This window comes from Ammospiza caudacuta, chromosome 7, assembly GCF_027887145.1.
Source record: "Ammospiza caudacuta isolate bAmmCau1 chromosome 7, bAmmCau1.pri, whole genome shotgun sequence".
Taxonomy (NCBI): Eukaryota; Metazoa; Chordata; class Aves; order Passeriformes; family Passerellidae; genus Ammospiza; species Ammospiza caudacuta.
The window spans coordinates 37,636,982-37,649,664 of NC_080599.1; the positions used below are offsets into that span (position 1 = coordinate 37,636,982).

At 47.9% G+C, this 12,683-nt stretch overlaps 1 protein-coding gene across 1 annotated transcript in view; it reads left to right on the forward strand.

The window, feature by feature from the left end:
• The window catches only part of SZT2 (SZT2 subunit of KICSTOR complex), a 53,001-nt gene that overhangs the window by 11,223 nt on the left and 29,095 nt on the right, over window positions 1-12,683 (forward strand). Inside the window, exons 10-24 of the mRNA XM_058808086.1 lie at window positions 1,342-1,573; window positions 2,237-2,366; window positions 3,595-3,737; window positions 4,293-4,445; window positions 4,910-5,024; window positions 7,529-7,734; window positions 8,118-8,342; window positions 8,775-8,853; window positions 9,141-9,238; window positions 9,491-9,659; window positions 10,145-10,259; window positions 10,747-10,860; window positions 11,352-11,552; window positions 11,674-11,786; window positions 12,301-12,442. Coding sequence (XP_058664069.1) covers window positions 1,342-1,573; window positions 2,237-2,366; window positions 3,595-3,737; window positions 4,293-4,445; window positions 4,910-5,024; window positions 7,529-7,734; window positions 8,118-8,342; window positions 8,775-8,853; window positions 9,141-9,238; window positions 9,491-9,659; window positions 10,145-10,259; window positions 10,747-10,860; window positions 11,352-11,552; window positions 11,674-11,786; window positions 12,301-12,442 — 2,235 coding nt within the window. The remainder of the gene's footprint in view (window positions 1-1,341; window positions 1,574-2,236; window positions 2,367-3,594; window positions 3,738-4,292; window positions 4,446-4,909; window positions 5,025-7,528; window positions 7,735-8,117; window positions 8,343-8,774; window positions 8,854-9,140; window positions 9,239-9,490; window positions 9,660-10,144; window positions 10,260-10,746; window positions 10,861-11,351; window positions 11,553-11,673; window positions 11,787-12,300; window positions 12,443-12,683) is intronic.

Below are 12,683 nucleotides of genomic sequence, written 5' to 3' on the forward strand. Positions count from 1 at the left end.
CATCCATTTTAGAAAGTATTACTGACTTTAAATAAAATCCTACTAATCCCCCAGATCAAGTATAGGTAAAATACAGTACACACTTTTGATCATCTTTGTTCAAGAAAGGTGAATTCTTAAGGTGCAGGAAGGTCTGGGTGTGTTAGGGGAAATGAATGTTCTGCCACAGTAACAGCTGAAACTGGATATGGATTTCTTAGTACTGCACACTCCTTGTCAATGTTATGGAAATGAAGTTTCTCAGAATAAAAATAGTCTAATCAAAAGAACTACCAAGCACGAATTTGGCATGTACTCTGGAAGGTTTCTTCTAAACGTTGATGGGGGAAGAGTCCTTGGAAGGTGCAGGGACCATGAGAGCAAAAAGATGGCTTTAAAGTGGAGCTCAATCAGCCCATGAAGGAGATGGCATGATGTGCCTATGACAGCAGCAAATGCAACTCTGCAGGAAACAGAGCATCAGGCTGATGATTTGTTCAGAAGGTTTCCAGCACATCCAATCACTTATCACACAAACCCTGCAAGTCTGGCAAACTGTAGAGCAGGCTGGACATAGAATAGATGATGGAGCAGTTGAAATCACAGCGTGGTCATGTGTTTCCCTGGGATGTTTCAGTACAAATACACATGCACAGTCAGCAGGAGTGGGATAGTTCTCTGCTCTTTTGGCTCAGCAAGGCCTGCTGTCAGGTGTTTCTGTTAATCTTGTTAGACAGGCTCATTTAAAGGAAAAGGTTAAAAGAAGGATAGGTGAATATTCATTCTTAACATTTTAACTTTGGGAAGAGAAGGTAAACATGGTGAGAAGCTTTGAAGATTGAAATTCTAGATGCATGAAATACAGTCTGTGCAGGATGAATAGAGATTAATTCAAGAATTAGGCCTCATCTTCCAGGTTGTTTGTGATCTGTGGCCATCAGACACCTGTGTTTCTGTGATGGGATGGATTAACTCTGCAGTGTGGATGACAAAACTTTGTAGTTGAATGGCCCTGCTCATCTGTGCAAAAAAACAGTTTTCTTGGAAACAAAGATGAGACTGTGAAGAAGAGAGCCCATTGCAAATGTCAGCACCTCCTCTGAGTTTCAGTTACCTTCTCTGGTGTAGGTAGTGCATGTACACTTCAAGAATTGCAAACTCTTTGCCAAGTGCTTGAGTGCAAGCAAAGCCTCCCTCAGTTGGAGAGGGGAGAGAGTGACCAGCTAAAGCAAACAGTTGTTAGATTGCTTTGTTCCCCTCAGCAATCAAACAATCTCATGGTACTCATAAATCCCTAGTCAGAGATAATGCTCAGATGTGTACGGAACAAGCACCTGAACTTTCTCTTCTGCTCCCATGCAGGTGGGTCTCAGCTGGAGGTGAAACTAGTGCTGCTTTGGAAGCATAACATGAGGATTGAGTACTTAGCTGTGACACCCTGGCCCCTGGACCCATCAAAACGCAGCACTTGGGTGGAAGTGACCATGGAGGGAAGCTATGACATTTTGCATGACATCAGCTGCACCATGAGGAAGCCCATCACCAGCCTGTACCGCACCACAGTCATCCGGCGCTTCTGGAACACCCTGCAGAGGTGAGCTGCACCATGCCCAGCAGTTGCCAGTGCCACCAAGTAATTCCTTCCTTGGCATGCTAGGATGAGGGTTTTGCAGGTGGCCATCCCAGCCCAGGGTTCAAAAGGAACGTGCTCCAAGGAAGGGGAATGACTCATGACTGATTACAAGCTTGCTGTCTAGCCAAGGAAAAGATTTCAATTGGTCTGTGATCTAGTTTGTAAGAATGCTTCAGGGTAATGGTATTGCTGCTCTTGGATCTGGGTCCTGGGATGCAAACCTTGCCTCTGACTGCCATCCCATGGAGGTCATGTGTTCTTATAGCACAGCCTTACAGCTGTGCTGCATGCTCACACTGGGAGCAGCAAACAATCACACAAGTCTCTGGGGCTGAAGTGCTTGTGGGTCACAGCTGTTTCCTGGCCAGGGTGGCTGTTACTCCCAGCTATCCAGCAGATTCTTCTTCTAGCACTTCATTTCCAACTCTGATCATCCTCTGTATGTATGAGGCTTCTACACTGAAGCCCCTTTAACACAAGGAATCACAGCATTCCCTGTAAAGCTATGTTGGTGTAGATGGGCTCCCAGGGCACAGAGAGTGCTGTGTGTGCAAGCCCTGTGCTGACTGGGGCAGCAAGGGGGAGAGCATGGGTTTTTGTGGCTAACTGCCTCTTCTTTTCCAGCATCAACCAAACAGATCAGATGTTGGTACATCTGCAGTCTTTTGACACAGTCCCAGAACACTTTACCATTCCTGAGAGCACCAAGAATGGGGTGCCCCTCTTCTACATCCCCCCAGGCTCCACCACTCCGGTATGTTCCCTCTCTCTCTGTTTAACATGGGACAGGTTGTCTCCCCTGCCTATTCTTGTACTCAGGCTTCATCTCTTTCTTGTCTTGTCTTCATCTTATCCTGCTCAGTCAGAGAGTTCAGGTGTGGTGCAATGAACATCCCATGCCATACATTTCCCCCTCTGAGACATCACCCTATGTCTTAATTGTTGCAGCTACACCTCTAAGCCCAACAGCAAGTCTCCTAAGTGTGCTGTGAAACCTTCTCCTGCAGTGCTGTGGTGTGTGAGACTGATGGGAAGGCTGACACTCTTGCTTTTGCTGTGCCTTTTCAGTGGATACCCCCTAGGCATGGAGTTGCTGCTGGCTGTGCAGCCAGTGCCCTGGAGATGTAGCTCAGGACTGTCAGGTGAAGATGCACGATGTGCTGAATAGTTGTTTAATAGGCTCATTGCTCTGAGCACTCATATGGAAGGTGCAAGAGAGATACTTGTCATCTGCACAGCAGAAACTAAACAAAATATGAGTTAATAGTTTCCACTGCAAAATTCAAACTCACTGAAACTCACTAAGCAGAAGAGCCAGCATGTTACCTGTTCCCTGCCACCAGTGTCCTTGGCATAGATGGAAGAGGACTAGGAGATCTTAAAGCTAGGAGAGCTTTACCTTCAGAGAACTATCCCTTTTATTTTATTGCTTAAGCTCTTCTTTAGGTTTACCTAGTCCATTTTCCCTATGTAGGGCTATGTCTCCCACAGTATATCTGGGGCATCCCATCTTATGGGTAACCACCACTGTATTTCTATGTCAGCAGAGTTGCTATAGTTGGTGGAATCAATGTCACCATATAAACCTATCAGAGTTTCCCAGTGCCACCCATTCTGGCACCTTATTTGCCTGAGCACTTTCAGATGAGTAATTTCAGTGTTTAATTACTTTGCTGACACAAGCCATATATCCCTCTCTCAATCAGAAGGCACACCATTACATATGCTATCTTTTTCATGGTTGATTTACTTGATGGTAAGTAGTTAAATTCCTAATTAACTTGACATTTCAGGAGCCTAATTTATTTTTGCTTACGCTATACTGCCTGTTTCAATGTGAGCACCCTATCTATGTTCAGAGGAAATTACCCAAAGCCAGAGATGTGACCTTCTTAGTCTGCAGCAGCTCAGCTGCTAGAGAAATTCTTGCTCTCTTTGGGTGGAGAACTTTTGTGCTGAATATTGTCCCATCATTTTCTCAGGTATTATCTCTGCAGCACAGTGGGTCTGACTCAAGCCATTCCCAGTTTGCCTCCTACTGGAAGCCCATCCTTTCCATGGATGCCAACTTCTGGCAGAGGTGGCTGCACATGCATCGTATAGTCGTCCTTCTGGAGCATGACACGTATGTAATGGGCAGGGCTGAGCTGTGTGCTCACTGTGGGCCAGCCTGGGAAAGCAGGGTGTCCAGGGAAGGGTCTCACTAGTGGGGCCTGATGGATGCTAAAGGTTTGTTTATCTGAGAGGGGCAGTAGGTTAGGAAGTCATCTTTGATGGAACAATAAGTTGTTTCTCAAGTCCCTCTTGGGTTTTGATTTCCTGATTGCAGGGTGTATGGGACCATTCATTTGGGAGCTAACCCACAGTTTGCTGCTTTCCCAAAAGCATTGCTGTCTTGAGGCTGGTCCTAGTTGCAGAATAATGTGAATAATAGCCATATATTTCATGGAGGGAGATAGGATACAAGGGGTGTGCTCTCTGCAGTGTGGAAATTCCAGTGCACTCAGGAGTGTGACCCTCCCCAATGCTTGATTAGGAGAGGTGCATATTTATTGGCTGCTGTGGAGGAAAACAGGCTGACAGACCAGTCAGAGTAGGATGGATGTAGCAAAGCCTCTGTGGGTTTTGGGGGAAGGAGAGACACTGCAGCTCTGCAATGACTGTGTGTCCCACGCTGCAGGCCTGTGCCCAAGCACCTGCACATGCCGGGCAACAACGGGCGCTACAGCACCATCCAGTGCCGCATCTCGCACTCGGCGCTCACCTCCCTGCTGCGCGACTGGAGCAGCTTCGTGCTCGTGGAGGGCTACTCCTACGTCAAGCTGATCCACGGGTGAGTGCTCTGAGGCACTGCTGTGTGGGGAGCTGGGCCTGTGGCCAGACCAAGGAGCTGGTTAGACCAGTGTGTGGCTATGGGCCTGAAGCAGATGTTTACAGGAGAGGATGAGAGCTAGACAAGGGGGTATGAAATCCTGCAGTTTCTGAGCTGTTCCATTGACCAAGGAGCTGGTTAGACCAATGTGTGGCTATGGGCCTGAAGCAGATGATTACAGGAGAGGATGAGAACTAGACAAGGGGTATGAAATCCTACAGTTTCTGAACTGTTCCATTGTGTTCAGGTGCAGCCTGGAGGGAGAGGGAAGCCAGCTGAGGGATTTCTGCATGCTGGAACTGATGTGTGTTACTGTGAGGTTGTGTGGGCTATTGAGCTCTGTGGAGCAGACCTGTGCTTGGTCTGCCATGTCAGAGCAGCAAGATCCATGCCATTTCAGCCTTGTCCTGATCCCTCCTCCCTAGGTCTGAGGATCTTACCCCTTCCTCGTTCTATGTGGTACGAATCATCTCCAAGGCTCCCTGCATGGTTCTCCGGCTGGGCTTCCCCATTGGCACACCTGCGCAGGCCAGGAACAAGGTGAGAGCTGCCTATCTGCTTCATGGGGTGGGGGCAGAGCAAGAAATTCTGAATGTGGAAATGATGGGTAGATCACAGGCAACACTGTAGGCAGCTACCCTCTAATAATAACTACCATGTTGAGGCTTAGATGGGCTTGAATCTACTGTAACAGAAAGGGTCATTTGGGACAAACTTTGTTTGTTAAGTCTATGAGAGATCTAAACCCAAAGACTCGAAGATCAATAGAATAGCTGGTCACATGGGTGTTTTTCCCACTGCTTAATTCAGTTGTGGGGCTTGAAATGACTCAGAGGTTATCTAGTCTGTCCTTCTGACCGAAGCACAATCAATACCATCTGTAAAAAACAGCAGATACTTGTCTGACTCATCTGCAGAGACCTCTGTGATAGATGTACTGCATGTTCCCCGGGCTATCTCTTCCAGTACATGTATATTCAATCTATTGGGCAGGGAGGAAGTTAATAGTTAAAATGCAAACAATGGCCCACGTAAGCGGTAAAGGGAGAGAAAAAAAATTAGTACCTAGGAAATGTTTTCAGGATAAAAGTCTGTCAGATAGACTCTAATAACTTTTGTATCAAAATAAATGAGCTGTCCTAGTCAGATGCAAAAGGTGGAGTTGCTGTGTGAACTCATTCCCCAGTTATAATGGCTGAGACAAGTCTAAGTGTTCCTAGGTAAAGCATGAGAAAGATACCCTGCTATTAAACTGTGTGAACTTTTTAATATAAACAAGAGGTTTATCATTAAATCTAGGTCTTTTATCTTCACGAAAGAAATCTTTGGTTTGTCTAGCTTAGCTTTAGTGTTAGAGACTAGTCTGAGGAGAAGCTAACAAACATGGGAAGGGCCATCTCTTTCTGAGATAATGAAGCCAGATAATGCTAAATATTCTGGCACTCTGGCAGATCTGCCCTTTCATGACTTTAGGGGATCCAGGACTTGGGCAGTGGTTGCTGGGTCAACATGTGGGCTTGGTAATGCCAAGTGACAGGTTTTTTTTTGGAGTTCCCTCTGCAGGTGCAAATGAAGAAAGTATGAGACAGGCAGCATACCCTGCAGCTGTGGGCAAGCTGCAGGTCATTGCAGCAGGAACTATATGTAGATCATAAATTGTGTCAGCCATAATATTTTTTTTGCCTGCTATAGAGCTGATTAACTACTCAGTATGGAGGATGGCAGTAGAACTTAGCCTGCTTTGTTTAAGGGAAAGGGGGTTTTGTGCTGAGCAGTTCAAATTTCCAATGCTGAAGGAAAGCACTTCATACAGTCGACTTTCAGAAAGCTTTTTGGTGAGACTTTGCATAGGGCATGACTGTAGAACTGTAGGAATGGGATGTCATAAAGCAAACTGCCTTGGGGAACAAAGGAAGGAAATTGAAAAAGTGCTCTGTTTCATCCCAGCAGAAGCTGTTTGTGATTTTCCCAATCTTTTTTCTAGTCCAAGGGTAGGGAACTCATTTGCAGAAAGGTAACATGAGCTGAGGAAATGTGCAGGTGGCACAGAGCTATTTCAACCTCTGTGCTTTGGTGACACCTAAGCAGCACAGTGGTGGCTGGAAGCCAGTATGGATAACTGCAAAATAGTGGGATTTGGGAGCTTAAGCACCATTAGTGATTCTGTAATACCGATATGAAACCTTGAAAGGGACCCAGGTGGCAGCACAGTGCAGGAAAGAACTCTTGTTTAACATTTGGGTTTGGAGACATTCCTTTCCTTGAAAAAGACATAGTAATGATGAGAAAAGTTACTGAAATAGTTTGTGTTGAGGAAGATGGAGAGCTGCTGTTCTTCTGGTTAACTACAATGGTAATAAAAATTGAAAAAAGTTGAACAGAGATCATGAAAAGAAATCTAACTATAGAAATTTCAAAGAAAACACTGGGCTATTGTGGGAATCAGATGCTGGTGTGGGTTGAACTGTATTCAGAGCTACTGAAAGCTTAAAAGAGTAATCAGGAAGTCATTGTGAAAGTATCTTGGAAAAAAAATAACCTAAAAAAATAGCTCAGGCTCCTGAAACCTTTTGCCATAGAGGTTTGACAAATGAATGTGGTAGTAGGGGAATATGTAAGACAGAGCCAGTGCTGTTCCCACAGCTGGACTAGTTTACATTTACTGTAGGTGTTGAGAAGAGGAGGAGGGAAGAATGAGGGTGCATGCTTGAACTGCATCTGTGGAGGAGCTGGCATGCAGTTAATTTGTTTTTAATCTGAGTTGTGGAAGGCAACTTCTTCAGCCTTGAAATAGTCTCTGGCGTTTTTTTAATCTTCCTTTGCTTTTAAAAATACTTAAAGGAGGGACCAGAGAGCCTTGTGTCATCTTGACCTTGGTCTTGCTAGTGCCTCAGAAGTAAAGTTACCTTTAACTCCTGCTCTTCTGTGTATTCAAGGAGTGTTCTGTTCCTTTTGGTCAAGCTCTTGTTCTAGACACTTATTTTGAGTGGTTTATGTCTCCAGACAAAGTTGGTCATGTTAGCCTTTTGCTTTTGCCATGACAGATAGTGGAAGAGTTACGGGACCGAATCTTGCAGCTGCGCTTTCCCCACAGGGTGCAGAGCAAGGAGGCAACTCCAAAAGCAAAGAGGAAAATGTTGGGCAGTAGTTCTCCCTCCAAGTCCCCGCCTGTGGCTGGGGCCCAGTCAGCCCTCTCAGACAGACCCTGCCTTGTTGTGCTGCACAAACCGTTGGAGAAGCTGCTGATCAGGTAGGGATGAAGCACCAGGCTGTCACCACCTTGTCCTGTGAAGGGGGAAGGAGGAAGATCTGTGGATGATGCTGTCAGTTGTAGGATGAGAGTGCTGTGAATGAAACTGGTGCTTGTTGGGATGGATTTGAGTTGCATGGCTGTGAGTTGTAGCAGGGATTCTTAGTGGACAGGCAAATTTATCTCTCCTAATGAAATACAGTGTGGAAGTAATTTAGGTACTGCTCTCTGAGCAGGATCCTGTGCTGGGCCAGCACATTCTGCTGTTGGAAGACTCTGTCCTGGGCCCTACAAGTGGGTTGTGAATCCAGACAGCTCTGACCCTAAACAAAAAAAATGGTATTTTTTCTGTGTCAGCATGTTACACTTCTACCCTCTCCTAGGTATGAGAAGCTGCCTTCTGACTATCGAGCCCCCTTCATCCTGAACCTGGAGCACCCCCCCGTGTCTGGTCCCCTCACCATGGTGGCCAATCGCACCGCCTCCTCCACCCTGGCTTCCCTGTCCCGCTACTTCTACCACCAGCGCTGGATCTGGAGTGTCCAGTCAGGGCTGGCACCCGCTGTGCCCATCACTGCTGTGGCCCAGCTCCTGTCCACACTCACAGAGTAAGTTGCACACCAGACAGGGGTCCTTTTCCAAGCTAGTCCTGGGGATACAGGGAATGCAAAGTCAACCTTGCTTATTTCATTTATGAGGCCTTATAATAGGTAAGAGTTAAAGCTGCCATGCAGAGGGTTTTGGTCCTGTATGCAGCTTCTAGAGCCACTTGGGTCAGTGCTTTACCCAGTTCTGCAGCTGTAATTGGAGAAAATGAGAGAAAATGTCCTGGAAAATGTGCAAAAGGTGTTACTGTACCTGGTGTGTGCTGATCTTCACACAGGCTGTTCTGGCAGTGTCATATCTCCCCATTCTCTGTGTGCAGCTCCCTGTCTTGAGAAGGACAGTGTTTTGGGGTGAAGGGTACAGTCATTCTTGCATTTAAAGCTCGCAGTATGGGTGGAGAAGTCCTGCAGGTCTGACTTCCTCTCTGTTGCAAGGGTTCGTCTGTCAGAGGGTTTCCACTTTGCATCCAGTGGGGATGGCATTATCAACATGGTGCTGGAGCTGCCCATGCAGGTGAGCCTGGCTGCTGTCCTCATTGCTGCTCCTGGGGTGGATTCACCTTCCTGTGGTAGATTTATCATCTGCACACACCCCTGACAAGTACAGGGAGAAAGTAAAGCCACTTGTGGGTTGGGCATTTTTCTACCTTCATCTGCATTTAGAGAGCTGCTTTGTGGTAGCTGCTGTGCTGGAGGAGTTCTTGGGGTTGGGACAGCCTTCCTCTTTTCATCAGTGCTGTTTGATGGGGCTGTCTGTATAAGGGGGTGCTGGCTAGGGCTCATGCAGTGTCTCCTCTCCAGATTGATGGTTCCAGTGAGAGCAGCAGTGACAGGGAGAAGCACACCTGTGTCGTCCAATACATTCTCTTCCCTCCCCACTCTACCTCCACCAAGGACAGGTGAGGCTGCTCTTCTGCTCTCAGGGGGGGTTGGCAGTGGAGTCACAGCTCCAGACTTTTGCAGCCAGTGTGGAAAGGAGGGAGACCTCCACCATCTGGTACAGATAACCAGGTGTCAATGATTACCAGGTTGCTGGGGCCTTGCCTGCCACTTTTGGGTTCCTGTAGTTGCTCTCACAGCTCTGAGAGAAACTACAGTGGGCTGCTGACTCTGTACCACCTCACAGGACTTTACTTTTGACTTCCCTCCAGCTTTTCCACAGATGATGACAATGATACAGAAGTAGAGGCCATTGAAGTGGACACAGAACTGAACTTGGTCACTGAGTGCTGGGTAGAGCCACAGAGTGGCCATGTGCACAGTACTGCTGAGAACTGGAAGCACCTCCATGGCTTGCCCTACCAGAAAATACCCAAAGCGGTGAGTCCCTGAAAGGGGAGGGACATGGGCTCTTTTGTGGAGGGAGAAGGGTTCAGGGTAAGTGCACCACAAAACTTCAGGTAAATACTGAGGGCCTGAAGAGATGGGCATGCTAGTCACAGAAGTGTCTGAGAGGACTCTAAAAGAGGAACTGGCCACTGGCCATAAAAGGTTTCTTGATTGCAGTGCAGTGGATGCAATGCTGCTTTGGGACAGCTGGGAAAATACAAATTATTTTGTGAAAAGTCATTGCATTGGAGGAGAGCAAGCTGGACCAGAGCAGGGACTGCAGGTCGTGCTACCAGCACTCCTCCTGAGCAAGGTGAAACCAGGCTAAAGGGCTGGTGGAGAAGGAGGGAGCAATGAGTGAGAATAGGGTGGCTCAGGGAACAGGATTTTAGGTGTTCCCTCTCCTTGCTTTTTGACTCTTCTGCATTTGTGGGTATAATTCTGCTGCATAAACTGAGCCTTAACTCTTACTGCAGCTCTATCCCCGGGACCTTGCATGCATCGCCACCATGCTGACCTTCGAGTACATCAGCCAGCTGTGCCAGAACAAGGAGTGGGTCTGCCCTCCCTCAGACACCAAAGCTGCTGAAGGTGAGTCCACCATCTGTGTCCTAGCAAGCTTGATGGAGCAAAGAAGCAGCTAGATCTTGAATGTCTTAGGACCCACAGAAGGTAGAACAGGTATTTTGACAACTTTGTAGACTTTGATGGCTCTGGGTCACTTTTTTGCACTTATGCTAAGTTAGCAGAGAAATGGCTTCAGCCTGGGAAGGCCAAAAAAGCACTGAGGCTTTCTGCCTAGGCTGGAGAGGTGACAAGGTGACCTTGCTTGAGCCGGGGGGTTGGTCCAGGCGATCTTTCCAACATCAACCATTGTGTAATTGTGTGAGAGGAGCTGACTTCAGGAGCAGGTGGAAGATGAGCTCATCTCTTCAATGATAGGGCTGGTGTGCCTGGGCAAGTGGTTTTATAGAAGTCCTAAAGGGTATTAAGGAGGAGCTCCTCTGTTCTCAGTTTCAAGTCACAGTTCCCAGAGCAGTTTGTGGAATGCTGGTGGTCCTGTTCATCTCTGTTGCAGATCCAGACATGGGGCCTGGCTTTCGAGTGCATGAGATCCCATTCCAGTTCAACCTCATGAAACTCTTGCCCAGGTGCCAGCAGGTGGAAATGTTCTTTCTAATGCTGTCAAAAGGTAGGTGCCCCTTCACCACCTGCCTCCCCTTGTGTTCCTTCCATGACTATGGACAGCCTGCTCCACCTGCTTGTCTCCCTGGACAGCAGCATGTGAGCACTGCCATGCTTCTTTTGGTAGCTCAGTGCTGTTCTTCCCAGCTCTCAGCCCCAGGCTGTCCAGCTATATTGCTGCCTTTCCTGGGATGATAATTTGTAAGAGTTACTTTTGAAATCATTAAACCTAGATAGCAGCTTTGTGGTGGTGGTTCTTGTGTGTACCCCCAGCATCTCCACAACAGTTAGAGTAGCAGGGTGGGTCAGTGCAGGGTAACTAATGATGCCAAAACTCCAGGGCCTCCTCAACACTATCCAAGTCAGTCTTGCAGAGGTGCTGGGGAAATTCCTGTCTATGTGGAAGTGTTGTTTTGCAAAGGGCTGTCTCCTGGGGTCGTGGGCAAGTGGTGGCTATGGAGGTGCTGTCTCTGAAGCTGCCATGGTTCTGTTTTGAAGCAGAGAATGAGGAGGTGACCAAGGACTCTTCGTTTGTGCCCAATGAAATGCTACTAAACCTCTTCCATGGCTGCCTTCAGCATGACCTCAGTGACAGGGAGATCCCCATGGCTGATGCTGATCATGTGGCTTTCATGGAGCAGGTTCTGCAACGGGATCGTGATGGCCATCAGCCCCCCTTCACGCTCCCTGTCATCAGAGGTAAGGACCAGGAGTGTGGCAGTAGTGACACCAGCAGCAGTGAGGTTTTTCAGGAGCCTTGCTTTCAAGTCTCACCCTCAGCCGGGGTGTCTCAGATTGGTTTCTCTGTGATCCATTTCAGAGGAAACCCTAAAAGCTTCTGGGACCCTGGAGCAGCAGGATGCTTCTACATCCTATCATCTTGTTGGCAGCAATGGCACCAGAGATATGACTGGCTCCACAAGTACTCTGCAGGTACTGCTGTGCTGCTGTCCTTCTCCTGAGCCCCCTCAAAAACCAAGGCAGCAGCTGATAAAGAGCAGGAGAGTTAAAAGGGCTGAGAAAGGCTGAAAGCTGTTCTTGCCCACCTTTGGCAGCAGTTTAGGCTGTATCCTGTGTCTGAAGTCAAACAGGAATCTAGAAGGTGTGTGGATAGTTGCATTCACTCTGGGCCAAGCCTGTTACAGCAGCACTGGTACTGTGCTGCAGGTTGTTCTGAAACCATGGGCACTCACTGCCTAGAGTCAGAATTAGCCCCAGCACAGCTGGCTAAGCATCTCCTGACTGTTGTGTTGTATTCCTGGAGCCAGCTGCTCCCAGAATGGTGACTGCTAGAGCCAGGCTGCTCCCAGAATGTGCAGAGGTGACCAGGGGGGTTTCAGTACCAACCAGCAGGCCTGGAAGAACTTGCTCTGTGTGCTTGCTACCTGCCTCAAGGTGGGCCTGTGCCATATGCCATGAGTTTATCCAACTTCTGCTCTTCCACCAGAGCCTTGGCAACACAGAGCTGCCTGAGGATGATGTGACACTGAGTGACACCTTGGGGCCCTTTCCCCCTCAGTGGCGATGTTATGCCAAGCTGGTCAACCCGCAGCATGTGTTCCTGACCTTCCTGCCAGCCACCTTCTCAGGTGAGGGGGTCTGTTGTGGGGAGCAAGAGGAGGCAGCAGTCCTGCCCATCTCCTCAGGGAAACAGAAGAACCAGAATCAGCTCCTGTAGGGTGGAGAGAAAATTGAATAGCAGAGTTCATGCACAGTCTTTTTGCACCACATGGCCAGGAATGGAATAGTGCCAAGTGTTGAATGTCCTGTTCTTTCCTCAGCACGTGGTGCTGCCCACATAGGGTTTTTAGGTGGGGGATGTGGTGTTGA